The sequence below is a fragment of the Salvelinus fontinalis genome, chromosome 7 (genome assembly GCF_029448725.1).
Source record: "Salvelinus fontinalis isolate EN_2023a chromosome 7, ASM2944872v1, whole genome shotgun sequence".
Classification (NCBI taxonomy): domain Eukaryota; kingdom Metazoa; phylum Chordata; class Actinopteri; order Salmoniformes; family Salmonidae; genus Salvelinus; species Salvelinus fontinalis.
Window position 1 is genome coordinate 44,046,657 of NC_074671.1, and position 27,927 is coordinate 44,074,583.

General features: G+C 42.2%; 1 protein-coding gene across 3 annotated transcripts in view; it reads right to left on the minus strand.

The window, feature by feature from the left end:
- LOC129859509 (neural cell adhesion molecule 2-like) overlaps positions 1–27,927 on the minus strand; it is a 441,041-nt gene that overhangs the window by 69,587 nt on the left and 343,527 nt on the right. For all 3 annotated transcript variants that reach the window (XM_055929372.1, XM_055929373.1, XM_055929371.1), the window contains exons 7-13: positions 26,335–26,504; positions 15,945–16,090; positions 12,240–12,390; positions 8,771–8,958; positions 8,394–8,490; positions 5,076–5,249; positions 819–1,060 (exon numbers count right to left, since the gene is read on the minus strand). In XM_055929372.1, the coding sequence (XP_055785347.1) occupies positions 819–1,060; positions 5,076–5,249; positions 8,394–8,490; positions 8,771–8,958; positions 12,240–12,390; positions 15,945–16,090; positions 26,335–26,504 (1,168 nt within the window). The remainder of the gene's footprint in view (positions 1–818; positions 1,061–5,075; positions 5,250–8,393; positions 8,491–8,770; positions 8,959–12,239; positions 12,391–15,944; positions 16,091–26,334; positions 26,505–27,927) is intronic.

A 27,927-nucleotide genomic window follows, 5' to 3' on the forward strand; every position in this document is an offset into this window, starting at 1 on the left:
GTGTTTTACGAGAGTGCTTTAGAGAAGAAGTGGCCATCTTGAATCTGTGGTAATTGTGTGGTTGAAAATGCGTGGACCAAATTGGCCTTGTTCAGGGGCACTGGCAGTCCGTAAATACTGTGGTTCTTGGCTGTGTCCGCATGGACTCTACAAGGTGTCGAAAGCGTTCCACAGGGATACTGGCCCATGTTGACTCCAATGCTTTCCACAGTGGCTGGAGGTCCTTTGGGTGGTGGACCATTCTTGATACACACGGGAAACTGATGAGCGTGAAAAACCCAGCAGCGTTGCAGTTCTTGACACAAACGATAACCCGTTCAAAGGCACTTACATTTTTTGTCTTGCCCATTCGCCCTCTGAATGGCACACATACACAATCCATGTCTCAATTGTCTCGACTTTAACCTGTCTCCTCCCCTTCATCAACACTGATTGAAATGGATTTAACAAGTGGAATTAATACAGGATCAAAGCTTTCACTTGGATTCACCTGGTCAGTCTATATCATGGAAAGAGCAGGTGTTCTTAATGTTTTGTACACTCAGTGCATGTAATGTATTGCCATAAAACATATGCAAATAAAGCTAACTGAACAGTTCATGGAGGGTTCTAAGAATAACCCTTCAAATATAAAAAGGTTCTTGGAAGAACCCTTTATAGAAGGTTCTAGGTAGAACCTTCTGCAAAGGGTTCTACCTAGCACCAAAAAAGGTTCCCCGATTGGGACAAATTGAAAAACCTTATGGTTCTACTAAGCACCTTTTTTTCTAAGAGTGTACGGTAGTATTTAATGGCAATCCTGACATCCAGCTACTCACTGTCTTGTACTTGACAATGTACTCCACGATGGGCATGCCCCCGTCGTCTTGCTTAACAAGGCCCAGCCGGTAGGCCTTGCCCATCCCTCTCTGGCCATGCACTGCCGGGGGGCTGGGCTCACGTATGGGTAAAGTCTGGAAGGACTCCGTGTGACTGAACTCCCCCTGGCCCTTCCCATTGACTGCAGCCACTCGCACTTCGTAGGTGGTGTTGGGCTCTAGGCCTGTCAGCAGTACTATCGCTGTAGGAGGACAACCAGGGAGAGCGTTAGTTAGCACATTATCATGTTGTTAGCTTGTTCACAGACAGACAGAGAGTTAGAGCGTGAGAGATAGAGACTTACAGAAGGACAGACATACAGTCAGACAGAGGTAGAGAAGAGAAAAGACAGACAAAATAAGAGAAAAATAGAGAAATACAAAGAAACGTAGAAAGTCAGAGGGATACAGACGGACACAGAAGTGGAGTGACAGCGAAACAGATAGCTGTGAGAGTGAAACCTCTCACGCCGTGTGTGTATGTATGTGAAAGACGCCTACCACCTCCCACTCTTCTCTGTTGAATCCCACTAATCCACCCCAGCGCCTCTTTGTTCCACCTGGTAAACAAGCTGGCTTAACGCGCTAACAGCATCGGTTAACAGTGCCACAAACACCACTATCAGTCAATGGGAGGGGGCGGGGTCGCCAGCTACGCTAAAGCTAATCGCTAACAGAGCCGCTAACACCACTATGTGTCAAAGGGGGGACCGCAGCATACGGTAAAACTAATGCTAGTGCCACAAATCCCCTGTTCATATCAGAACACCTCTCTTGTCAATACAGGGGGTGGGACATACCATAGTGGAGTGCCACAGAGGGATCTGTGTACCTAGCTGTGTTGTGTGAGTATTTCACTGCAGCTGAGCTAGCCAGCATTCTTCCTCCCTGCCTCCTTCCATTCATGGCCAGAGAGATAGTATAGAAGGTAAAGCTGTAAGGGCTCTAAGCCAATATGTGGGAGTGCTGTTTGCGTGGAAACAGTATGAAAACAGTAGTACTCCATTGTTGATTCTCTGGGATCAGTAGATAGTAAAGCTTCAGCATCAATGTTCGGAGTTCCATGTCTTTGGAACTCTTGGACTCTACCGAAATACTATGTGACAACTTCACAGTGTGCAGTGAAATGATAAGCATCTGTCAATAACATCTTGAACATTTTCAAATGTAATGATATTGAATATCGGCGTAAAATATTGGCCATCGGCTCCCCCAAAAAACGGTATCGACATCGACCCTACAAAATCCATATTGGTCATTCTCTAACAAAGCCATTAGATCATTCAACCACTCCTAAAATAGCAATACATTAATCAGTAGAGCTTAATAACTTTTTCTCAGCAGTCAGCCCAAAATCATAGATTTCTATGTAAATTCTACAATAAAGTAATTTACATAGTTCCTCATGCGGAAATTACAAAAGGACGTCCATGCCGAGTTAGGTATCCAAGATGGAGTAGCAGTGCAGACGTGGTTTTTCGTCCTCTCGTGTACTTTTTAATTTTTCGTATTTTTTGTATATATTTCAATTTAGTTTCAATCTCTTTCCATTTTTAAATTAAATATACCTTCCGGTAACCCGCCTCACCCAATGTGACACGGATCCGCTATTTCTTTTAGACCTTATAGCCAAGAACCTCCATCAGAAGCTAGCCAGCTAATTAGCTACTAGCTATTTAGCAATTGTTAGCCCTATTAGCGGCATTTCCTTCTGCACAGACACCAACCGTTTTTTTAGCCTGGATAATACTTGCCAGCATCGGACTGTTTTCTCCACTACAACGCTGGATTCCTGCCGTAAACCCTGGACAATTACTCCTGATCACCACAGCTAGCTGCCACCGAGTGACCCAGCCCCGAAGCTAGCCCTGAGCCAGGCCTACCTCCCGGCCTACTCTGTGATCACCTGGCTACTCAGCCGATGTCTTCCGGACTCTACCCCAACATGGCTAGAATCCACCACTCCACCGGATCCTTGCCGTAAGCTCTGAACCTGTGCATCGGATCATCGCTGCTACCGAGTGGCTATAGTGACTAACGCCACTGCCCCGAAGCTAGCACCAGTTAGCCGTGAGCCAGGCGCATCTCCCGGCTAGCAAACTAAATTACTACAACTACAATTACCTCTTTCGCCATCTGGTCTGGACCCTTTGTCGACACGGCGCCCCGCCGTACCACCACGACCGACTTAACTCCATCCGCTGTGCCCTCAATCGCCATTCACCGGACGTCGGAGCAGATGCCGGCCTGCTAACTTTAACTTCTTGTGAATAGGGGGGCGCTGTTTTCACTTTGGAAAAAATCATGCCCAAATGAAACGGCCTCGTACTCTGTTCTAGATCATACAATATGCATATTATTACTATTGGATAGAAAACACTCTCAAGTTTCTAAAACTGTTTGAATTATATCTGTGAGTAAAAAAGAACTCATTTGGCAGCAAACTTCCATACAGGAAGTGAAAAATCTGAAAACGAGGCTCTGTGTCATTCAACTGGCTTTTATTTATGGATCTGTATGCACTTCATATGCCTTCCACTAGATGTCAACCGGCAGTGGAAGATTGAATGGGGTGTCTAGCTTGATGTGAGGCCGAATAAGAGCTTTTGGAGTGGCAGGTCTGCCCTTTTGTCAGTTTTCGACGGCGCGCGAGGGAGCTCCACATTGTCTTCTGAAAAGCGTTCGGTATACACGGCGAATTGCTCCGGCTCTGATTTTATTTGATACATATGAACTTTCGCTGAACTTGAGTGAAGGTTGTTGTTTTGCAACTTGCGCTGCTTTAAACGTGCGCTAAGGGTAATGGTTGCTTTGCAATTGTATAATGGGGGATCTAAATGCAAAATGAGCTAATTACTAACATTTTGTCTCTACCAGGGGTTTGACGAGACCTTTAGTGAGCGCCAGTGGCATTCAGATGAACAAATTGTGCCAACTCATTATACACAGAGCTGTTTTATAGTGTAAAGTGCATCATTACTATTAAGTCCCTGAAGTGACTCCAAATAATATTTGCGACTGGTAATTAGTTGATTTGGCTATCTCCGTTAACGTGCTCACCTCGAGACAAGGAAGGTGGTGAAACAGGTGGGGGTGGAACACAAGAACTAACACCATTTAAGAATTCATACAATATACTTCACAACCTTGATTTCTTTCTCACTGTACATCCCCCTCGAATATATCCCTCTCCCAAATCTCTCTAAAATCCTATTTTCATTTTTTTCTCTCTCCATCTTCTTCATATTTTCTCTTTCATTCTATCCTCTTTAACTCCGTCTGTCTTTCTTTCTGTTCGCATTGCCTGTATATATCACTTTGTTCTCTCTCTATCCCTCAATGCTTTCCATGCTTCTCAGCATTCTCCGCGCTCCATCTCACTATTGTAATAGACTCCAAAATGAGGGATATTAGCGATAAGCCCTTCAGGTTTGTCAGACCTGCTTATCGTCTGAGAATTCGTCCTTCTGAGGTGGTCTTTTTTTGAAGTCCTCCACATCACGCACACCCACTCCCCTGAGTGCCTCCAAAATCAATTTCGAGTCGTGGAGCCAGAGTAGAAAGGGAAAGACAGTTGCTTTTCAGACCTGCTGGTTAGCTGCCTCCCCCTCTCTCCATCCCTCTCTCTCTCTCTCCCTCCCTTTCACAGGCTTTATGACCAGAGAGTAGGAGGCCTCCTGATCTTGTGGAGGCTTGCCGCAGAGAGACGGTTCGCAGCGCGAATCAAGTAGCGACGTCTTCCTGTTCACGCTTGTTTGGCTGGTTCGCTGGTTCGATATGTTTGTGTGAGGACGGGGGACTAATGTGCGGAAACAAAGGTTCATCAAGGATTGAGGGGTCTTAGTCTGACTTAGGTGGGCAGGACCCTGCAGTGAAAGACCTAACCTTACTTAGTCCCCAAAGACGGCAGCTTTTTCTTTGTCTGAGTAAATGTAAAGCATGTAAATGTAAGAAAACATGAGATATGTCGCTGATGGTCATCTAGAATGTCCGTACCATTGTTGATGATGATTGTACATTTTTATGACGATAATGACAATGATGATTGATGATGACAAAAATGTTGTTGAAGATGATGATGATGAACATGATGTCCATTTTGATGTAGATGATGATGATGGCAATGAAAATAACAATGATGATGACATAATGACAGCGACAATGATCAGAATAGGGATAATGAAGATCAGAACAGTGGAAACAGGGGAACACACTCACTCTGGACACCATGTGACTTGACGTCTCTCCAGGCCTGCGAGCCCACATCTTTATAGTTGACCAGGTAGTGGCCAATGGGTACACCGCCATGTGAGTCGGGTTTCATGAATGTCACCGTGGCGATGCGCTGTGACACGGCCGACAAGCGCACCGAGTACGGGTTCGAGGGCACGTCTACAAAAAAGCAGAGAAATAGGGTCACACTCATAAACGTCCCCCATTGAAACAACACACATCCAAACACACATACATTGATGTCTCTATTTGTTTGGAAACATAATATCGTTGGTGTGTCGTTATTGGCAAATCAAAACTCTCACAAGTGATACAAAGATGTTGCTATGGCAACTCAGCCTTATTGGGTTTTACAATGCAGAATGCTTTGTGTTAACCCACATACAGTGTTCAGGCGTAGCAACAAAAAAAAAAAGCCAAGGCCATTATATTTATCAGCGGTTGACTCAATCCCGTTATCACACAAACACTTCCCTTTTATCTGGTGGAGCCACAGGGCTTTGAGCAAATCAAAAGAAACCGTTGCTGTCCTACAGAGCCTCTCTTTTATAAGACCAGGAATACATTAAGGAGAGAGAGGCCTTTCAGCACAGTTGTGGGGCTACACACAATCGGGCACACACATGCACACACGTACAAACACAAGCATAAGCACACACACGTACACACTGATATGCAGCCTGCACACACACTAGTATAAATGCATGCACACACACACACACACACACACACACACACACACACACACACACAAGGCCATGTGCGCGCACACACACACACACACACACACACACACACACACACACACACACACACACACACACACACACACACACACACACACACACACACACACACACACACACACACACACACACAAAGGCAAACCATCAACCACATGGATAAAAGCAAAGTTTGAGCTATGAATGTCTATGTACAAAGCCTGATTCAACAATTGATTCTGAAAACCCAGCACATACCTTCTAAATGTATTTATTTGATTTATTTAACCTTTATTTAACCAGGTAGGGAAGTTGAGAACAAGTTCTCGTTTACAATTGCGACCTGGCCAAGATAAAGCAAAGCAGTTCGACACATACAACAACACAGTTACACATGGAGAAAAACAAACATACAGTCAATAATACAGTACAAAATTAAGTCTATATACAATGTGAGCAAATGAGGTGAGATAAGGGAGGTAAAGGCAAAAAAAGGCCATGGTGGCGAGGTAAATACAATATAGCAAGTAAAACACTGGAATGGTAGATTTGCAGTGGAAGAAAGTGCAAAGTAGAAATATAAATAATGGGGTGCAAATAATTCATACACGTTGCAAAAGTTGCATAGTTACAATGTGTATCTAACGACAAGTTATTATTCACACATAAACTGTATTTCTTTCAATCTCTGTTGCTATATGACACAAAGTTAGAGTGGGAAGGGAGACAAATTGAACTATCTTTGCTAACACTGTGGGTATAAGCAGTTCAAGCCTTTAGAGTCAACCCTTAACAGCCTTATATACTGCATTTTTAACTTGGCACAACCCCATGGTATCTTGAGTAATACATCAAAGACCATATTCACGATACATCTCAGAGTAGGAGTACTGATCTGATTTTGCCTTTTAAGTCATAATGACTAAGAGGGTGGACCTGATCCTACAGTAGTTCAGCACTCCTACTCTGAGAGGCTTTGTGAATTCAGGCCCAAAACTTCTTAACATCAGGGATAATGCATGACTTTTCAACTATTATCTGCCATTTACTTGCATCAGTAAAATTCATAATATCATTCAAGTTACATAAGGAGTTGCATAAGCGGGTTAGTGCTGCGTCACGGTTTCCATAGGAATGAACTGATCATGAATCAAGTGTTAGCATTTAGCGGGGTAGTTGGCTGACAGGGTTGGCTCACAGTCGTCTATCTAGAGTTGTTACACTAGAGTTTCCTCTCTCTTTAATGATCAGACTTTGAAGCCGAATCCAACTGATGGGCGGGAGAGTGTGTGTGAAGGACCCATTGTTTCATTTCATGGATCCCCCAAACCTCTGTTTTAGTCTTATGGTTTGTTATTCACAATGTGGCAACACTCCATTCATTGCGATAAAGGGGAAAGAGATCTTAATCTTAATTGAGCGAAGACTTGTTTACTTTCCTTTAGTGATTGTGTCTGTGTGTGCGACAGAGAGAGAGTTTGTAAAGGTGTCTCTGTGTGTTTGAAATGTGTGTCCCGACGTGTGTGTGTGTGTGTGTGAAAAATGCATACGTATATGGGTATGTGTGCGGAAGAATATCTCCTAAAACTACATCGTAAGTCCTTTTTTCTCAGAATTCTACTTCTAAGAGGCCCTGTGTTTGAAGTAATTGAATCTGCACTAAAGTGAATTGGACTGTGTTATTTTATATTAGCCTGCTCTATGCACCATAAATTAGGGGGTACTTTAGTAAATAGAGGGAACTACGTTAAATCAGCGAGCACTATTTGAGATTAGGTTAGGCTAAATAGAGGTTGGGGGGGGTTGTGGTGGGGTTAGTGGATTTACTGCCATGGAAATGGCAAATAAGTAGGTTATCAACAACAACACCGAGCGAGAGGGGTGCAAAACAGTTGGAAGACACTCTCTGGGCAAGCATAAACGCACACACGTACATACAGTACACATAGTAATGCACGTACACACTAATATGCAGCATACACACAAACACACTAGTATAAATGCACACACACACACACAAAGGGAAGTTTGAGCTATGAAGGTCTGTGCACAAAGCCAGATTCAACAATTGATTCTCAAACCTTCCAAATAAGTCGTACAAGTCGCTAAAGTTGAATAGTTAGAATGTGTATTATCTAAACATAAACCGTACTTAGGCGGTACTTTAGTAAATAGGGGGAGCTACAGTATGTTAAATCAGTGAGAACCATTTGAGATTAGGTTAGGCTAAATAGAGGTTAGGGGGTGGTTATGGGATTTACTGCCATGGTAACGGCAAACAAGGAGGTTATCAACAACAAAAGAGAGAGAGAGAGGGGTGAAAAACAGTTGGAAGATACTATCTGAAGTGGCGCTTTGTTGCTTTGGTCAGCACTAGATATTTCATTGAGTGATTGGGGCGATATTTGGTCGATCATACCACATGGATGATACACAGTTGGAGCTATTTGATGAACTTTGATATGTTGATGGTTTACCCGATTGGTGCATGGTTTACCCGATTCCATATGTATGATATCAAGGGAAAGTCCAATGTGCTATAATGAGGGAGGATTGGTTACTTTACGAGGCCAGCACTTACCTGCCTGGGCCAAGATGAACTCCTGGTATTTCACTCCGATGTTGTTCCGGGCCGTGCAGTTGTAGCGTCCGAAATCCCTGTCGGACACTGGGGTGACCTAGGGACAAACATTTGAGTGAGCACAGAGACCAGAGGTAAGTCAATACAATGGCACTGGCATTACACTAAGTGAAGACTTTGGGAAACACTATTTTAGCCATTATAAAGAATTGTTTATTTCATTCAGCCCTTATTTTACCAGATAAGTTGGCAATGACCTAGGGAAGAGATGCAGAGGAGAGGAAAGGAGTTGAATAGACCACTTGGAAGCTGGGGATGATTTTTATTTCTGAAGTTAGATTGTTACCGGTGGGTGCCCTGTTGCTTCCTATACCCACCTCTAGCAGGGACTTGCCGTCGGTCGTGTGGATGCGTGTGTTGGCAGTGCCCTCGGCTGAGACGGTGAGGCGTTCTCTCTTCCACAGCATGGTGGCGGGCGGGTTGGACTTGACGTCACAGCTGATGTTTACCGGGTTGCCTTCCCACGAGTAAAATATGGTTTGGTTGGTCTGGAACTTGGGCATGTCTATCCAAGACACAACGTGATTGGTCGGTTAGCTTCCAAGTCATGCTTAACCAGGGCAAATAAAAAACAGCCAGAAAATCTGAGATGAAAAATCCAAAAGATGGGTTGTTGGGCGAGTGAAAAGGGAGAGTGTCTCATGAATGCCTCAATACACTCTCGCCAAAGTTAAAAGGAAGCTTAAACTTAATTGAAGACACCTCATGCTGGGCGAGAGATCTCCATTACGATACTCTTTCTGAGTGTGTGTGTATGTGTGTGTGTGTGTGTCGTTGTGTGTGTGTGTGTGTGAATCTGCGGTACCGAGCTGGATGGGCGCTAATGAACAATCCCCCCACTGCATTGGGGGGCCGCTTGCCATAACTGCTCGATGCTGCATTCACCCAGTAGTCAGTAGAGTGGCATTATGGTCTGTTTGATGCTTGCTCGCAGTATTCCATTAGGGAGATTGATGCCTGGCACTTTGTCACGAAGGAAGATATGCCTCTACCTCCTCTCGTCCCGCCACAGACTTAATAAATTAGTTAATTAGCTCTGCGGTGACAGTTGGCTTAGCTCACGCCGCTGCTACGCTCAGTCACACACTTCTTGGGCCCATTTTGTCCATCAACTTTCTGACTGTCATGTGTTGAGGGAGGGCTTGATGGGTCACTGCTCTGAGGGTGTGGCACTGCCAAGGGTGGCGTGGGCAAAGTGAGGGCAGTGTTGTCATGCACGCTAACCTCAAAGGGTGCCACTTATAGCAAGTTTGTTAGAAAATACAGACACCTGGGTCTATATAGTTGCTTATTGCAATTGCACCTCTACTTTGGCAGTTATTACATGTGTGTTTCATGCCATTAGCCTTTCACGCGAGTTCCAAATATCTAAAATGGTCGCTCCAACATGAGTTTTTTATGCGTGTGATGTCAGAATGCACTCACTGTTCCAAAATGTGATTGTTACGCAACAAGACAGTTAACCTACGCTGCCCTCAAACCAAGGCACGCTGCCTGCTAATTTTCTATAGGCTGTTTCAACTTGTCCATTTTTTTGTATTTTCTAACAAGTTTTATTTTCTAACAACAGATTGAATGGAGGTGTATTGCGCCTCCTCATTACTTCACATAAGAAGTAGCCCATTTCACATTTGGTGACAATTTATGTTTGAGACTGAGCCGGACAAACTTCTCTCTTCAACGAGAGCCCAAGCACTTCCCCAGTTTTTCCCTAGATCAAGTATGAAGACATTGCACATCCCTAGGCAGAACAGGTCTTGCACAAACTTTTTCCCCCTGGCACAGTTTCTGGCTGGCTATTCTTCACAGATAATAACTTTGGACACGTGTGCGTTCCTATCAAAGTAAGTACCTTATTTTCTGTATATTGTGTTGTCGTTCCTACTGTAGCATACCGTATGTATGTATGTATGTAATGTATTTACTGTTTTATTCACGTTTTGAAGTACAAGTGACAAATCATGCATTCCAACTCTTGGATAGATTGTAATGGACACATATGTGTACTGATTATGATGAGCTAATGCTAAGCTATTTTCCAGCTATGTGTGGTGCCATGTTTGTTGATTTCATACAATGCATTCTGGTTGTCACATAAGCGTCTGTCAGACCAAAGATGTTAAAAGAAATATTAGGTGAAGGCATAGTTCACTCGACTGACATGACATCAGTGATTTTTAGGTCAGAAAGAGGCCCAATTTCCCAAGTTGGACGACCATTAAAAACTATTTTTCTCAAGTCGGAGATAGTTTTTTTCAGACTTCCCAGTTGTCTTGAACGCACTGAAATCGGAAGTCGGAGATTTCTGAGTTCCCAGTTGTTTTGAATGCGGCATCAGATTGTAACTATGGTACCTCAGGGTTGCCAGCTCAGACCCCCCTTTCAAGGGGTTTTATTTTTGTTTAGCGTATAAACTCTCCTGTGTTTCCTCCCCATTTATTGATAAATCCCCCATTATAGTAGTATTTCCTGCATCATATCTCCACACAATACCTTCCCCCATTTCTACCGCCCATAGACTTGAAAACCCCTCTAAAATGGTTTCATCCCTGTCTAGCTTTCGCGCTACCGCTAGGCTAGGCAGTAGGCTTATATTTGAGGTGATCATCTGTGTCCTTTGTGATTTGTCAAAAACGGTAAACGACTTGTCAAGCCATGTGCTTATATTTTTTTCAGGAAATGGGCGCAGCCATCTTTGGGTTTGAATATGTTTGTTTGTGTCTTATAGTGAATGGCATTCTGGCATTATGGAGTTTTCGCTTGTCAAACATAAACAAACATGGCTGCCATCATAAAGTATTTAGCTGCTGTTAGCTTAGCTGACACACAGCTATTTTCTAAACAGTATTACATTTCTCCCTTGTGCTCACCAGAGATGTGGTACATTGTAAACAAATCTAGCTTTTAGGTCGCTAACTTATGTTTTGTTTCTTGTAAGCGCAACCTGTTATTTAGACTGGTTTATGGAATGAGTTTGGCTGTGGATGTGTTCCATGTGATGTTTGGATGATGAAGATCGCATTTATCTTTTACAATAAAATGTGAAATTGAGAAATAAAGTTGTGAAGACATTTATTTCCCATCAGTACAAAACATTGTTTAGATGCTTTCAGACAAAAATGCTGTTTAGACACGTTTCTTGCATCAGATCTTCTGTTGCTACTGTTTACAATCACATATTTGTAATGGTACACTGCAGGGACCACTCAACAATGATCACAAATATGTGATCGTATGCATCAAAGGTTTAAAGTCCCATTGGGGACTGTGTTCTGAAATGACTGTGTTCTGAAATGAGATGGTGAGATCTTTAGCTTTAATCTTATTATTAAAGAGTACTTAAGGAAGCAGTTTTTTCACCAGGTTGTGTGTGTGTGTGGGGGGGTGGGATAAATGATGCAGCAGGATATCCTCCTACTACTTAGCCTTTCTGGGGGGGCAGACAACTCTGTTGTGATTAATCTAGCATTTGCTAAAAAAGGGAAAACAGAAACAGTGTTCAACAATGGAATATTACAAGTCAGCAGATTTGTGTGTGTGGTTTTGATGTTTTGCTTGGGCAAAACAAGTTGTATTGGTTTTAGATGTAATAATGAAGACGAAGCTTTTTAATAGAGAATCTTATCTCTACTTCAGTTTGAGCCTCAATTCATGCACCTTGGTTAAAAAGCGAGGTAGAGGCTGTGCACTATTCCCTTTGTTTGTATACTGTGCAGATGTGCAAACGTGTGTGTGTATACTGTATCTGTGTAGGCATGTGTGTTTTTGTTCTCAAACTGTACTTACACTCTATATCGAGGAACATGCTCTTTTGGTGGCCCCCGATCCTGCTGAGGGCCTCACAGTCAAAACGGCCTAAGTCAGTTAGCTTCACCCCGCTGATGGTCAACATGGACTTGCCATGGCGGCCCCGCACGTCCACACGCCCATCCTGGCTCTGTGCAGGCACACATGCATGCGCACACAAACACACGCACACACAAACACACACACACGCACACACACGAATGGATCGTGAATCTATTGTATACTGTACATCTCAGGTGAAGAATTTGCTTTATCCACTCCATCCACTCACAGAACTTTCTTCGTTGACCTTTTACTCCAAAACAACCTCACACAACTTCAAAACTGTTAAACCCCCCTGACACTCAGTCAAACCATCTATCTGATGTAAAATCAGTTTTACACCTCTGGCTAGGATTAATGTGATTGACTATCAATTGATTTGCAATAATTAGATAGAGAACTGTGAAGACAGATGGTCTCAATTTGAAGCCAAGGGTCAATTAGATTGGGAGCAGCAGTCATTCCTTGTAATCATCAATGATACTTAACAAAGACAAACTGGCTCAGCGTGATCATCACTTAGAAAGGAGATCTTTTGGGTTCTTCAAATACTTTGAGAGTTTGATCAAGCCTGTCTGGTGTGCCAGATGGGCGGGGTTTGCACTTTTGGGACTAGTCCATTGGTGATTTTAATATTTGAAAGTAAACAAATACTATTTGAACACAGGTCTGCTAGCTGTGCGGACTCCCTAAGCAGATAGTGACTGCAATTGATTAATCAAGTGCTAGGGTTAGAAACCAGCAGGACTGGGCCCAGCATTCGTAACCTCTGGAGTTCCCATGCCAATTTGGCCTATATATATATATATATATATATATATATATATATATATATATATATATATATATATATATATATATCTCCACCCTCTGGGACCCATCTCTGTGTCATTTTCCTCCCTTCTCCTTTAGTCTTGAGCCTTGATGTCTCCTGGGAACTCGCCCCTGCAGTGTGCAGATGTGGCAGACTCACACAGACTCCAACTGACTCCGACGCCCACTCTATAGATCTCCCTAAACAATCGATGCATATCCAGCTCCAGCTGTTTAATGCCCATTATAATGCCTCAGTCGTATTAGCCCTGACTGTGAAGTCTCTTGCAGTCATTTCAGCTCACACAGTCTCTCGCTACTGCCAGGTTAAAGAGGCCTCCCTTTAAGGAGTGATAAAGGGTATAATACAGTTGGTTTGATCTCGGGTGAATCGTCACTTGTGTAGATTAAAGTTGGTTTGATCCTGGTTTTACCTTGAATGTGAATATTTTTAATAAAATTGGGGTTGGCTATGAAAGTGGTGCTTTCAGTAGCATGGTCACAGTGTGCTACTGCACATATACAGCAGGTGCCCTCCACATTCCATTTGAACAATTCAGGAGTGGAACTGGACATTGCATTTGGAGTGAATTGAAACACTGTCAAATAAACAGGGGGGTGGGGGGTACAGAAAGCAAATCTGCCAGAGGAAGAGAATGCTGACTCTGGGCTTTATAAATTCTCTCTCTCTCTTGCTCTCTCTCCTAGATGTGGGTTATTTATTCCCAGGTTCTGCTGGCTGAGGAAGGGATGCTCTCTCTAGGGAGAAGGAGGGAGGCGATGGGGGGAGGAAAGGGAGGAGGGAGAGAGAGAGGGAGGGAGGGAGGGACTGAGACACTAGTCTGTTTGATATGCAGTGCAGAGGAGCTGACATGGACAGGAGACACTGCAGGAGCACACACTCAGACACAGACAGACAGAAGGAAGGAGAAAGAGAGAGAGAATGAGACAGCAAGCCCACATAGCAAGAGGAAAAAGGGAGAGATAGGTAGAGAGAGAGAGGTAAAGGTAGGTGGGAGATGAAAGATGGAGAGCAGAGCAGATCAGTGGAAGCCCTCTCCATCTGATGTGAGGAAACTGGACATGCCCTGCTACACCCTGCAATGATCACACACGATCTTAAATAAGATATATCCAAAGCTGAACTCCAAGTAACCCCACACAAAGTTCTCCGATGGTATTAGTGCTGGCACTGGATCAGTTAAAACAAGATGCATCATCTTTCCTTATCCTCTTTCTTCAGTTAAGATACAGTGGCTGTGGCTGTTGACCTTGGGAGTGTCGTCTCGCTGTAAGACCTTATTAAGCTGTCGTGAATGGGGAGCTGCAGTGGCTCGCTGCTAGTGCTAGCATAACCTCGCCAGTGGCATTGAGACGAGAAGTAAACAGAAACCCACAATGCTCTGTTACTATGTATCATTGACTTTCAGTCAGCGTACACTGTTTCTCAGCTAGTTTGCTTGGTTTGTATTTGCTTTAATGAGAAACAAATACACTAGCTGGCTAGCGACATGGCAAAAAGGAGACAAAACAAAACAATGCTCTTGCTCCATTACCCCGACGTAAAAGTAGTGGCGTTACGTGTTATGGTACTGTATAAGAGAACAGAGAGCAGCACGCTGGCTATGTCTGGATATGCAGATGTAATTTGAAAGAAGGGGCGACTAGCTTTTCACCTAAATAAACATGGCCATCCATCAAGGCAGCAGTAGACACAAAGCCCTGTTTGTTCTTTCCCATACATTTAGGTGTGTTGCTCGGCGCTCACATTTCCATAATTTCATTTGCCTCAACGTGCAAAGAAGTATTTACTCTCATTCGGTGCCTTGATTTATCAAGCCGAGCGGATTACGCCAACGCACACATTCATTTATCTCAGCCATTGACCTTTTTCCCGGGGAAAGCAGAAGCCATCTTTGCTAATGCAGCGCCTCTCGAAAAGCATTAGTGCTCGGCGGCTACTGAGACAATGACAGAAAAACACATGGTAGCTGTTTACTCTTAGCCATGATTAGAGCATTTCTTTAACCTTTGTATGTTGAGGCACTATGTTTCACAATGTATGCTCCGAGAATCTCAGAGATGAACCGTCTTCATTGAAACCATCCTAGTCGTATACAACATGGTTTTGTTTCAAATGAGTGGGTGAGTATAACTAATGAGTATAACTAACTAAATAACTAACTAATCTTTGGATGAGGTAGCTTACGCTATGGCCTACCTTTCTCTCTTTGTTCAGTAACACAATTAACAATCTTTTACTTCACATATACCTTATTGCGTGGCGGATATAACGTAGTGCCTCTAAAGAGCTCTAGGAAGGAGATGTTGGAATTACTGGGCCCACAAAACATATACTTAAAAAATGTCTCAGTACTAAGAATTACTCTGTGACGCAGTCACATCCATCCTCAAAGTTGAGCATTCTCCTCAGACGTGCTCTTTGTTAATACCGGCCATCTGGTCTGTGCATGTGTGTCTGTGCAAGAAATAAAGGGTGAGAGAGGGTTGAGGACGGTACTTTGTGTGACTGTAGGCAGTACGCAGTGAGTGGAAGGTGGACAGTAAAAGCAGGGACAACGGGGTTACCTTGTTTGTGTGTGTGTGTGTGTGTGTGTGTGTGTGTGTGTGTGTGTGTGTGTGTGTGTGTGTGTGTGTGTGTGTGTGTGTGTGTGTGTGTGTGTGTGTGTGTGTGTGTGTGTGTGTGTGTGTGTGTGTGCGAATGTATGTGTCTAGAGAGGGTGATACGGGTACCAGTACAGTGCAACAGTAGGCAACATACAATGAAAAGGGGGGCGGAAGTAAGAGCAGGTGACAGCCCAGTGTTACCTTGTCTCCATCGGCGAAGCTCTGACCGTCACTGGCTCTCCTCCAGGAGATCTCAGGGAGCGGCTCCCCCTCAGCCACGCAGGAGATCATGGCGGCGCTGCCCTCTACCGCCGTCACGTTACGCAGCTGGGTGATGTGTGGCTGGACTGGAGGGACAGAGAGAGATTTAAAAAGAGGGAGGGAGAAGGGGGGAGAGTCCAAGATAGATAATGAGAGAGAAATAGAGAGAGGGAGAGCAGGAGAGAGACCAAGAGAGATAGAGGGGATGAAAGAGAGAGAGGGGATGAAAGAGAGAAAGAGAGAGATAGGGAGTCAGAGTGAAATGAAGAAAGAGAGATAGGGAGAAAGAGAAAGACAATCATTTTAGACAGGAGACGCCTAGGGCTAACACCATGTATTGGAGGATGGACAACTTTGGGCTTGACTATTGAGGCCATACGATCTAAATCTTCTGTTCAGAATCATTCTTTTCCACTTCTGAAAGAATACAGTTTTTTCCAGACAACCCATTTTTTTATGCTGAGCGCCCCCGATAAACAGCATTAAGGAGTGGGGAATTGTGGCTGTGGTGTAGAGGTCCGCTCATCGTTAAGTCACTCTCTCAGATATGGCCATCTAAGCCAGCGCCCGAATGTCACGTGTGTCATGGGCAAATAGTGTGCAATATAAAAAAGAAATGACAACCCGTACAAGTAAACTAAAGTAGCAAGGGCTGTAAAACTGTGAAGAAATGGAAGTGAATGGAGAAATAGGCCTAAAGTGTGTCTGGTTTTTAAGGCTGAGATCAAGAAGTTGTTTGTAATTTTAAAAAGAGTGAACCTTAGGGTGGATGAGCCATCTAAGGTGATTTAGAGCTTGTCACCTAACGGGGTCATACACATACATATGCCTATATGCACCAACACACACACACACATGCACGCACGCATACATATAAACACAAAATCAATTACTTTCTTAATTACTGTCTTAATAGTTAAATTAGCTTAGTCCTTGAAGAGCCAAAAATGGAAGCATAAACAATTATCTTTCGACAGAAATAACAAGTCATTCATATTTTGGTGGATATTCTTTTTTCAAGGTAAGCTAAATACTTTCAAACATGGCCTTGAGACCTGCCTCAAGTACTATAACACTTTTTTATTTACACCCAGAGGCCCTAGTGGGAACCAATCAGCAATAAACAGATGAGGCCTATGATTCATACAATAACTCCAGGGTGGGAAAGTTGCTGTAAAGGATGAACAATATCTTACCCGCTTCAAATTAAATATGATAGTATTTATCAATATGATATGGGAATGGGCTTAAGCTTCTGAACAACAGGTATAAGAGATGGTAAATGCTGTGCAAGTGTGTCTTATCCTTTATAGACGTATAACTGCTCAGTGGAGCAAGCTCAAGATGAAAAAATATTAAGCGACTCTTGGTAGCACAATGGAAGTTTGTTTTATTGTTAAAATCAACGCATTTAGTCAATACCTTCATCAAGGTCTTCTCTTATACACATTAATGTGTAAAATAAGCTTTTGCTTCAAGTTTTTTAACATGAAGATTAGATTCCCATTTCAATATAGCCTACTTTGGTTCCTCCTTTAAAAGTTGCGAGCTTATACCCCGGGACTTAGAGGTACCCAACGCTACGGCTTCATTGCTCCAGACCACAGCAAGGGGAAGTTAGAGCACTCATTATGCATTTGGATCCCAAGGTTTATATTTGACCAATCATATCGAGTGGTTCCAATGACGAATTCGACACGAGCCACCCGTCGCTGGTGACTTTCTTCAGCAAAGATGGCTGACAAAACATTACGGTGGAAGCAAATGTAAGTAATAATGTCACAACGAGTCAAGCAAAAAATGTATAATTCAGAGGAATATGTTAGTAGAGACAAATGATTGTGCATATTTTTTTGTCATAAAGTTAATTTACGAAAATCGCTATTTAGCCTGTTTTTTTTTCAGTCTTATCCAATACCAGGTGTATAAAACTGCTGTGCTGTGTCTGCATGTATGTACTACAATTATACACTTCAACAGTGTTTACCACTCCTGCTCCTGGGACATCAATGATTACACATTGTAATTATGCAATGGACTAGAAACATGATTTAAGTAAAGGCTAAATTGTAATTCATATATACAGAAGAAAAAAAACAGTACAATACACTTCCTATGCATATCTAACTCCCTTCATCTGCATTAATCTGAAGAGGTTCTCCCAGCCATGTGGACGATTGAAAACAGGGCAGCAAAGTTTGTTTGTCACAAGAGCGGTTAAGAGCATATTACTATTTGCCTGTGAATAACCAGACCTTCATACAAGCTTGCTATGCTGAATACTTGACGCATAACCGAAGGTGCTGCCATATCCTGCCAGCACGCCGACAAGCGAGCCACTCAGGGGGAGAATGACGCGTGGAAGAGGGCGAGAAACGAGATGGGAGTAACAATCCAGGCTATTTGCTCTGAGACCAGCACAATAATGTAATGAAATAAGCAGGGAGCATATATCCGACCATGATTGGAAGTGCTATAGAGCAGCGCACAATTGGCCCAGTGTCATCCAGGTTTGGCCGCGAGTGAGGCAGCGGTCTAAGGCACTGCATCTCGGTGCAAGAGGCTTTACTACAGTCCCTGATTCGAAAACAGGCTGTATCACACATCCGACCATAATTGGACGTGCCATAGAGGAGCGCACAATTGGCCCAGTGTCATCCAGGTTTGGCCATGGTTGGCCGTCATTGTAAATAAGAATTTGTTCTTACCTGACTTGCCTAGTTAAATAACGGTTACATTTAAAAAACAACTGGCAACCGCAGCACAATCAATAGGAGGTGAACAGTGGCTGGTGCTGAAAATATAGCTAACTTGTTATGTAAATGTTGCACACCAACAGATGGAGAAAACCTACAGCATTCAAGCAATTCATTTCAACCATAATCTTCATTTTAATTTTACTTCACAAACAACAAGAGGGTTTAATTGGAGTCTATTTCTTCGGCGCCTAGACCTATTGTAACGGTCGTCTGTTGAAGAAGGTGTGGACCAAAGCGCAGCGTGGTAAGTGTTCATGCTTTTTATTGAAACTGAACACTAATAACAAAATAACAAAAACAATAACCGAAACAGTTCTGTCTGGTGCAAAACACTAAACAGAAAATAACTACCCACAAAAACCATGTGGGAAAAAGCTACCTAAGTATGGTTCTCAATCAGAGACAACGATAGACAGCTGCCTCTGATTGAGAACCACACCTGGCCAAACACAAATAAATACAAAACATAGAAAATGAACATAGAATGCCCACCCAAATCACACCCTGACCAAACCAAAATAGAGACATAAAAAGCTCTCTACGGTCAGGGCGTGACACCTATATAAAATAACTTAACTGGCTGAGGTAGGTTATGAGGCTTAACAGCCTTCTAGAAGTAAGATTTTCTTTATTAGGCCTACATACAATTGCAACTGTTCAAAAATGTATTATCCTTCATAAAACAATAATTTAAAGAAAAAAGTCTATAACAATGTAACTAATAATAAAAAGCGAACATTTGTAAATCCCAAACTCTAAAAGTAATTGGAATACAAAAGATACAAATTATTTGTGACATTGTGGTTAAAATAAAGAATGTAAACAAGATGTAAGCAAGATGCTGTGTTTTTATTTACAGTAGTGATGGACAACTGGAGGCATTTTGAAAACAGGTTTTCAAACACTTGTTTTTCACAAGTGTACTGTAGTACTGTAGCAGGTGTAGCCCATCATGCAAATATTTCCTATTAGCAGGACAATATACTTTTTATAGCCCTGCTACTGTTGTGAAAATCCCTCAACTTGCAATGTATTTGATGCTTAAGTACTCTAAAGTGTTACATTTCTAACTCAAAACAGCAGTACAGTATTTCTTCATCACCATCTTTATGCTTTCGTTAATAAAATAACGGGAAAAAATACATTCAAATGCAGATGTTTATTTAAACTACATTTTAGTCACACTTCCACCCAGATCCATGACCACAGGTAAAACCTTGATGAGATGATCAATGTATTTGTTGCATTGTTGTATCGTCAATTTCTCTAGCCAAAACATCTTGATGGCCTTGACCAGTTTATCTTTGCTTGTCGGCTTGGCAGTTACGGATGAATGTTTTCAGTTGATGCCAAACAAGTTCGATCAGGTTTAAGTCAGGAGACCTACATGTAAAGATGAAAAAAATATTTTGAGATATTACTTATTTATTTTTATTACACCTTTATTTAACTACATGAAGCTCTACTTACTCTGCTGGTGTCTTGACCCAATTTATGCGCTCATTTGTAATACAAACCCGGGCGGCAATGTGTTTTGGGTCATTGTCTGCATTTGGAGAATATTTTTTTTAATTTAGCCAACGGCCAACATTAGGTACTATAATAGGAATGTACATGTAAATAGGCCTAAACGTAACAAAATATTGATATAATCCTACCTTGAAAGAAACGGTGTGGTCCCAGAAACACCTCTCTGACATAGGGTCCAGCATATCTCTTGATGATTTGTTCCTCAAAGAAATCTCGAGCCACAATACATGAATAAGGAGGCAAGAGTGAATTATTGTGGAACACATAACAATCCGTAAGGTGTAGGCTACAATATTTTATATACCTTTTGCTTTGTAAATAGCCAAACTTACCATCAAAAATCAAACATGGGCCTGGTCCCTGCCGAGAAATTGCCACCCACACATGGAGTTTGAGCGGTTACTTGGGACTCGGCTTGCTTGATCTTCTTCCTTTTTTTCTGTAGCAATTTTGAGCACATTGCTCAAGGGCCACGGTTGATTCGTCTGTGAAGATGACGTCATTGAATGTCTTGCCAGCTTTGATCCATGCCTGGGCCTGCAGGACGCGAAGTCTTTCTTTGTCAGACAAATTATTGGGTCGAAACTACAGAACATTATGGCTATTAGCAGGGCTATATTTTGGCCTTTATAAATATTATTTTGGCCTTTATACAGATTACAATTGCTCACTGTCGTTTTTCTGAAAACAAAATAATCTCCAAAATATCGTTATAAATAACCTTCCCACTGTGGACATCTATTTCAGGACCGTTTCACGCTGCTCTGAGACAAGCATGGAGAAACGAAAATGTTAAATTCTATTACATGATATTCTTAAGATATATGTGTTGACTGAATATAAGCAAGTGATGTCTGCTAAATAATCCATTTAGGTTTCTCCAGAAATAAACAATTATAAATAACAAACTGGCTTTAGTGAGAATGTCTCACCCCACGTTCAAGAATTGCCTTTTTCTCGCTCACTCTAGGTTAAATGAAAATGAAATCTCCAAAATATAGCTTATTTTTAAACAAAGCAATTAATATTATTAATACATTTAAAATGATATAAAATACCCTTAGATATTCTCAGATATTCTCACAGATCCTAATGGAAAATTCCCCTTCGATATTAATTTAGAATCCTCCAATCCTCTAAATGTAATTATTGGAGGAGAAAAAAATATTAATTAAAAAATATATTTTTAGATATACTGTAGGCTTACCATAGGCGGAATGAGTCTCACTAGTGTTGAGTACTGTGCTGTTAAAAACGGTGTATGTCTGATTTGTTTAAAAACCATATTAAAGTTAGAACCAATATGATTTGAAGCAATAAGATTTTTGAAGCAATAAGATTTCAGCATTATTTCACGCTGCTCTGAGACAAGCATGGGGACTGGTCTTGATAAATTAATGAGATTTTTATTTTCACTGAATCTCCTTTTGGGTATTGGTTAGACTAGAATTAGAAAATTAGGGTGCAGTTCAGTTCTTTACACCCCATCACTATGAGGAATTGTTTGTTTTGTGACAAACGTCTTTCAGAGCTCTGTTTTTCCCGTGAATTACTTCTCTCGTGTATGATAGTTTTTGCCTGCCTCACGGATTTCCTGTTATCTACCTATTACCTGATCTCCCGGACTATGTTACTAGCCGTTTCCCTGCCTGTACTGTTGCCTTTTTGGACCCCCTGTGTATGACCTTCTGCCTGCCCCTGGACACAGCTTCCTGCCTCCTCCTGTGGTCCTTTGCAATAAACACCTGCTGCACCCTGCGCTTGAACCCAGCTCTCTGTCTCCCCTCGTGTTCATTACAAGCACCATATTTTCCGTTCCATCCTAACGGAAACCCAGAGGGTTTTTCGTTTTTCTTGGAATAGAAACACCATTATTTTAATCAAATTAATTAAGCCAAATTTCTTAAAATCAATCCCATGTACTATGTTATTACAAAAAAGGTTTTAAATTCTCTAGTAATGCCAATAATGGGAGACTATCAAATGCTTCTGAAAGATGCCCTCTGGTGGTCAAACTAGCACTAACCGGCATACACAAAACATGGCTGACAATTGAATAACGTGCCATAGAATACTGCAGCAGCCCGCAAGGTGTGTTGCAGTATGACGCATTTTATATTTTTTTTTACCCCCTTTGGCCCCAATTTCGTGGTATCCTATTATTAGTAGTTACTGTCTTGTCTCATCGCTACAACTACCGTACGGGCTCGGGAGAGACGAAGGTCGAGAGCCATGCGTCTTCCGAAACACAACCCAACCAAGCCGCACTGCTTCTTAAAACTTCTTACAGCTGCAATCCCGCTAACGGGATCGATATGACAACAGCCAGTGAAAGTGCAGGGTGCCAAATTCAAACAACAGAAATCTCATAATTAAAATTGCTCAAACATACATGTGTCTTATATCATTTTAAAGGTAATCTTGTTGTTAATCCCACCAACGTGTCTGATTTCAAATATGCTTTTCAGCGAAAGCACTACAACCGATTATGTTAGGTCACCACCAAACCACAATATGCACAGCAATTTTTCCAGCAAAAGATAGCAGTCACAAAAAGCAGAAATAGAGATAAAATGAATCACTAACCTTTGATGATCTTCATCAGATGATACTCATAGGGCGTCATGTTACACAATACATGTATGTTTTGTTTGATAAAGTTCATATTTATATAAAAAAATCTGAGTTTACATTGGCGTGTTACATTCACTAGTTCCAAAAACATCAAGTGATTTTGCATAGCCACATCGTTTCAACAGAAATACTCATCATAAATGTAGATGATAATACAAGTTATACACATGGAATTATAGATATACCTCTCCTTAATGCAACCGCTGTGTCAGATTTCAAAAAAACTTTACGGAAAAGCAAACCATGCAATAATCTGAGACGGAGCTCAGAACAATAGTAAAATTAGCCGACATGTTTGAGTCAACAGAAACCAGAAAATACATCATAAATGTTTCCTTACCTTTGATGAACTTCATCAGAATGCAGTCCTCGGATTCCCAGGTCCACAATAAATGCTTGATTTGTTCGATAATGTCCGTTATTTATGTCCAATTAGCTACTTTGGTTAGCGCGTTTGGTAAACAATTCCAAAGTCACAAAGCGCGTCCACTATAACGTGACGAAATGTCCAAAAGTTCCCGTAACAGTCAGTAGAAACATGTCAAACGATGTATTGAATCAATCTTTAGAATGTTGTTAACATACATCTTGAATAACGTTCCAACCGGAGAATTACATTGACTTCAGTTGAGCGATGGAATGGAGCTGCCTCTCACGTGAACGCGCGTGTTCAATGCGTGGTCACCTCATGGCAGTGGTGAATCATTCCTGTCTCCTTCGGCCCCCCTTCACATTAGAGTCATCAGACAAAGTTCTATTGACTGTTGAAATCTAGTGGAAGCCGTAGGAAGTGAAAACTCATCCATATCTCGCTGTAATTTCAATGTGAGCTTGTTTGAAAATCTAGCAGTCTCAGAAAAAATCCAAACAGGAAGTGGAACTTCTCAGGTTTTTGCCTGCCATATGAGTTATGTTATACTCACATACATAACTCAAACAGTTTTTAGAAACTTCAGTGTTTTCTATCCAATACTACTAATAATATGCATATATTAGCAACTATGACTGAGGAGCCGTTTACTCTGGGCACCTCTGTGCATCTTTCACCCAAGCTACTCAATACTGCCCCTGCAGCCATAAGAAGTTAACACAGCGCGCATCCAACCCGGAAGCCAGCCACACCAATGTGTCGGAGAAAACACCATACACCTAGCAACCTGGTTAGCGTGCACTGCGCCCGGCCCGCCACAGGAGTCACTAGTGTGCGATGAGACAAGGATATCCCTACCGGCCAAACCCTCCCTTACCCGGATGACGCTAGGCCAATTGTGCGTCGCCCCATGGACCTCCCGGTCTCTGCCGGCTGCGACAGAGCCTGGGCTTGAACCCAGAGTCACTGCGATGCAGTACCTTAGACCACTGCGCCACCCGGGAGGCCCATAACGCAACTTTTAAAGGAGAAACCACTGTATATATTGATGTTTCATGGTAGACCAGATGTTGGCCAGTGCAGCGCTCTGCGGGCAACACCAACCTCTCTTCTCTTCATCCCCTGCTCTCTCAACTGTCAGGGATAATAAAACTATCTTACAACTGTGTTTCACGCCGCACTTTGCGAAACAAAACTCAAGCCCTCTGCTAACTTCTTTAATTTAAAATGCGCATTTTGAAGAACAACCGGATACTTCGCCTTGAAAGGATCTTGATGACTAGAGCACAAATCTCCATATATTTTCATAAAGAGGAAAGAGCTCCATCAGAATAATCAGGGAGGAAATATGCTGGCATCTTTATGAAAATATAAATGTAAACTTTTATGAACAGGGTGTCACCGACTGTACAATAAATTAGATGTATTTTTTTCCATCTGGAATTGTATTATATTCAAGTTGTTGGATGATTGGTTGAGGTAGTGGCAACTGTATGCAACTGTATGCATAGTCATATACGCATAGCCACATCTACATGTACATACTACCTCAATCAGCCCAACTAACCGGTCTGTATGTAGCCCCGCTACTGTTATAGCCTCGCTACTGTATATAGCTTTGCTACTGTTACTTTTCACTGTTAATTTTATTTCTTTACTTGCCTATTGTTCACCTAATACCTTTTTTGCACTATTGGTTGGAGCCTGTAAGTAAGCATTTCACTGTTGTTTTCGGCGCACGTGACAAATAAACTTTGATTTGATTTGTATGGTGAAAGTTTTCCTCTGAAATAATATTTTTCCTTGGTGAATAGGAATTGGCTGTTTGTTGCGCTCAAGACGAAACACCTTATATTCAAATCAATATGTATTAATAATAACACAGATAGAACAATGAGCCAGATATTTCACAGGATGTATAATTGTGAAGCATCTGGTTGGCGTTTCCACTCAATGACAAATATGGTGATAAGAAGAAGCCCAGTGGCCAGCAGTGGGAGAAGATGGAACAAAATGGATTTTGGCCGACATTATGCAAATGTACTCATTGATTAAACATTTGATCGCAATATAGGTTTCTGTTCCCAAAACTAGAATCTTTTACAAACAGAGTGGACTAAGTTTTGTCGATTTTACCCTGTGCAAAAGTTTTTAAAAAGGGGGGATATAGTTATTACACACGTGCACTTCACAGAGTATGTGTTCCCCCTAACGGAAATATGGAAATACATTCTAGAAAAAGGCTCTCCAACCCTATTCCCGGAATGCCACCCTCCTGTGGGTTTTTGATTCGTTAGTTACTCCAGTTGTAACTAACCCATCAACCAGCTAATAATTAGAATCAGGTGCGCTAGAATAAGGTTGTAGCGAAAACCTACAGGACGGTATCTCTCCAGGAACAGGTTTGGGGAGCCCTGTTCTAGAACGCTCGTGCTTGGTTCTGCCCCCTTCCATACTTGTTCTGCTCACTATGACTTATTTGTTCTCATTGGAAACAACAGGCTGTGGTCTATCTTGGGTTATTTCTAAAAAATCTTTGGTAATACTCAGGAATATGTAGTTTATGTTGGAATATGTTGCTTATAATGCACAGGAAACATGTAGATTATGGCAGAATTTGCAGTTTGTAGCTCTCAAGACGCAGCATCTTTCATTCCAATCCATTATTCATAGAGAGAGGTGCAAAGGGTCAAAGACTTTACACTCCCGAGGAACATCAAGAAATACACAGTAAACATGTTAAAAGCTTTCTATAGTGCCTAATACCTATAGAAATCTAAAGAAAAACTTAAGTAAATGGGTATGCAAAAATTACATAAATTATTGGTCCAATTCTGGTTTTCTGGTCGAAGCAACATAAAAAAAACTGATAAAATCCAAGTACAGTAGCATGACGACATTAAGAAGGCTGAGAAGGACATTATATTTTGGTTGTAATTGTTAAATGTGACGTGAGACCATTTGACATGTTTACTTAAATTTGAGAATGTCATAACGTAAGTATGGATGCCCACGAAGAACATGCTGCTACACTCACCAAACACTTTGAGGAAGAGCTCCCTCTCCTCTGCCCCGGCCTTGTTGGTGGCTCGGCAGGTATAGTCGCCCCCGTCCCCCTGGATGATGTTGCGGATGGTCAGGGTACTCCTGCCTGCCTCCATGGTGTCGAGGACGTATTGCTCTGACCTCTCCAACTGCTGGCCCTTCCTGTTTACAGAGAGACAGTGCAGGTAGAGATGATTAATTCGTACAATACACATAAAAACATATAGGCTAGAGGTGCACAACCAATTCAACTACACACACATGCAAACATAGAGATAGAACATGTACATCTCTATGCATGCACACAGACATACCCCCCCCCCCCACCACCACCACAACCACCTTCACCTTGATACGATAAGCATAAAAAAAAGCTTTACTGCATTTCAAAATAAATAGTTTGTCACACGCACACATCCCCCACACACATTATAATGATGTTAAAACCCCGTCTCTCAAGGAAAGAGAGAGCGAGAGAGAGGGAGGGTAATTGAAAGTGGACTGGGAGAAACGCTGAGGTATAGTAAGTAATAAGGCTGGAGGGAGCCAAGGAGGAAATGAAGAACTGTGTGTGTGTGTGTACGTACAAGCTGGTCTGTGGAGCGGGCAGCGCGCTAGGTACAGGAAATTACACTGGCCGTATCAGAGTCTATGACTGACTGAAAGCAGGCACAACCGGCCAGCCAGGTGGAAACACCACAACAGGAAATGTAACTGAGGGAGGAGGGGCAGGAGGGTGTATGAGAGAAAGAAGATGAGAAAGAAAGAGGTGTCCTCTAGCTCCTTAATACCATTAAAACCAGAATGGTTATGAGTGCAGTCTTGCAAACCAGTGTGAGGGGGAGGGAGGGGGGTATGGTTATGGTGGCACAGTGGTCAGATTGCAGTTGTCATGATGAAGAGAACACAATGGACATAGTGGAGCTGTGGTTAGAGTTGAGTTGTGGTCAGTGATGACCTGTGGTCAGCGTGTGGAGCGATGATCAAAGTGTTAGGGTGAAGCTGCAGTCAGGATGGAGTTACGGTCCGGGTTGAGTTGTGGTCAGTGTGGAGTAGTGTTCAAGGCAGAACAAAGAGGGCAGTACACTCTTAGACAAAAAGGTTCCAAAAGGGTTATTCGGCTGTTCCCATATGAGAAACCATTTTGCTTCCTGTTAGGACCCTTTTTGGTTCCAGGTAGAACCATTTTTGCTTCCATGCAGAACCCTGGGTTTTACATGGAGCCCAAAAGGGTTTAACCTGCAACCAAAAAGGGTCCTTCAAAAGGAGATCAGCCAAAGAACTCTTGAAAGCATCTTTTTTTCTAAGAGTCACAGTACAGAGTCAAGCTTGGTGGTCAGGATGGTTAAAAACCAGAGCTTTCTAAACCATTTATTTGAACTCAATACAGTGTGACAGTCTACATGGAGCAATTAGGCAAGCCAGTGGTGCAAGGCGAGGCACATCGAGATATCATTTTCACAGGATAAACTTAGATTTAACATTTCAATTCGCTTTGCGTAATTACATGGCCAATTAAAACTCCATCTCTCCCATTGATAGAAAAGCAATTACAAGAGTGAATTTGAGGCGCGGGAACAAAAGA